Source organism: Vigna radiata, unplaced genomic scaffold (assembly GCF_000741045.1).
Source record: "Vigna radiata var. radiata cultivar VC1973A unplaced genomic scaffold, Vradiata_ver6 scaffold_340, whole genome shotgun sequence".
Lineage (NCBI taxonomy): Eukaryota > Viridiplantae > Streptophyta > Magnoliopsida > Fabales > Fabaceae > Vigna > Vigna radiata.
The window spans coordinates 69,901-72,449 of NW_014543233.1; the positions used below are offsets into that span (position 1 = coordinate 69,901).

The 2,549-nt window shown below is 39.2% G+C and overlaps 1 protein-coding gene across 1 annotated transcript; it reads right to left on the reverse strand.

The window, feature by feature from the left end:
- Window positions 1-821: 821 nt before the first annotated feature.
- Window positions 822-2,273, reverse strand: LOC111241045. The gene is made up of 3 exons (XM_022777438.1): window positions 1,733-2,273; window positions 1,230-1,658; window positions 822-1,117 (listed from the first exon to the last, which is right to left on the reverse strand). The coding sequence occupies exons 1-3, from the start codon at window positions 2,271-2,273 to the stop codon at window positions 822-824; spliced, it is 1,266 nt and encodes a 421-aa protein (XP_022633159.1).
- Window positions 2,274-2,549: the final 276 nt, after the last annotated feature.

The window sequence follows — 2,549 nt, forward strand, 5'->3', positions numbered from 1 at the left end:
TTAAGGGACTTAATGGCTGGTTATGAACCTACAAAGAAGTGGTGAAGAAAAATTAAGCTACAAGTGTTAACATCAATTGTTTTTAAAATATTGAAAAGGATAATCATACTTGATCTCTAAACCACTGAGGGAATTGTGAGTGTATTATAGCAGAAGAACTCCCTTCTGGAACTTGCATAGCCACAAGAAATGANCTGTATAAAATGAACACAATTAGTGACTATGTTAAAGTTTTATCAATGACAACTTAAGAATGAGATGAGAACATACTCAAGGTACACCTTAACTTCAAGGCAATTAATTAAGACATGGACGTGNGCAGAGTTGAATTCAGCATCACTTAACTAATGAGTGAACTCTTTGCCCGCGTGACAGCCCACTTGTCGAAACANTGANAANGTTGAATGAGATGTGGCAGATTGTGTTTCATTCCTAACATTGATCGGTTTCAACATGAAGTTGTTGAAATAATGAGAACAAAAGTACGTTGTCTCACGATGCAAGTAAGCCGAACANATTGATCCTTCCACTCTGGCTTTGTTTTTACTGAACGTTTAGACTCTCCCATGAACCTTTCAAACGGATACATCCACCTATATTGCACTGGACCACCAAGTCATGCTTCATGTGCAAGATGAATTGGAAGACGTTCCATGGAATCAAAGAATGCAGGAGGGAATACTCTTTCCAATTTGCAAAGAATAAATGAAATATTTTCCTCCAACTTTCTCAAGGAATCTGCCTTGAGCGTCGTAGCGCACAAATCCTTGAAGAAATGACTGATTTCTATAAGTGGATTTAACACGTGCATGGGCAAACAGCTAAATGCAAACAGGGATTAGAGTTTCCATAAAGACATGGCAATCATGACTCTTCAACCCTTGAATACTCTTTGTGTGTTCCATGCAATGCGGACAAGCTAATCGACCATGCATGCTCCAACCAGATAACATCCCATACGCTGGAAAGTCATTAATAGTCCACATCAAAGCTGCCCTCATAAGAAAATTTTGCTTCCTTGATACATCATACGTCCATATACCAGTCCACAGCTTCTTCAAATCATCAATCAAAGGCTCTAAATACACATCAATCCCTGATTTAGGATTAGATGGTCCTGGTATTATACACGTCAGGTGGAAGATTATATGGGGTAACAATCACCGGCCAACATGAATATTGTGATGCAGACGCCTGAATGTATGGAGTAAACCCATCCGAACATAGACCGAGTCTCACGTTACGAGCATCACTGGCGAAGGATGGATGTTTACGGTTGAAGTGCTTCCAGGCTTCACCGTCAGAAGGATAACGCAACACTCTCTCACTTTTGTTACCATCATGCCATGTCATGTGTTTTGCTGTTTGAATTGAAGCAAACATTCGTTGTAACCTTGAAATGATCGGCAAATAGAACATGGACTTGAATGGAATTGGTTTTTTTTTCCTCCGTCCTGGATGTAATGTCTGAAATCGAGGATGGCCACAAAACTTGCATTGCACCAACGATGCATCATTTTTGCCAATGTCGTTGTCATAGAAAAGCATACATCCATTCACACAACAATCAATCTTCTTCGCTTCCAATCCCAGCTTCGAAACACATCTTTTGGCTTCATAATAATTCTTCGGCAAAGAATTGTTTGGTGGTGTTAGATCTAACACCAATTAGATCGGCAAAGAATTCTTCATAATAACACCGCTAGATTGGGAACGTTCCAATTAGATTTACCAGCCATGAGTCTAATGCAGACTGACAATTTTGACTCAGATGAACCTTCAAATACAGGTTGGTTTGCCTCAGCCAAGAGATTGTAAAACCTTTGAGTGCTTTCATTTGGAGACTCTTCATCATGACTATCGTTTGGTTCTTGTTCATCATGTTGACGAAGAGCATCGTCTAACATCTCTTGCAGGTAGGTAAATTGATTTATCTCAGATGTATGTACAATAGTATTCGAACCTGATGTAGGTCGATTTTCATGAGCAGTGGAGGTAGAAGGCATTTCTTCACCATGAAATNTCCAAACCTTGTAATTTGGCATGAACCCTTTTTGGTATAGGTGAACTTTGACGTCTTCATCTTTCATAATCTTTGTACATTCACACTTGATGCATGGGCATCGAATCCCTCCATCAAGAGCATAATATTTATATCGACGAGCCGTCTCCATAAACTCATTAACTCCAAGGACAAAAGCTTCCTTCAAACCTCTCCTTCTGCTATAACAACGGTCGTACATCCATCCACGATGATTGGGAAAATGGGCCATGTTCTGTGACAAACCAAACAAACAACTTAGACAAAATAGCAACACTCCATGTGACATAAGTAATAAACCTATTACTACTTAAGTCGAACATGGAAGGCAATTTGAATACTACTGTCATAGGCATGCAACAAAGGTCATGCGGAGTATTATTACTCTAGTGAAGTCCTCTTTTATAGAGTACTTACACATTGACTACTGTAATAGGCATGCAACAAGGGTCATGTGTATTATTTATTACTNTAGTGAAGTCCTCTTTTATAGAGTACTTACACATTG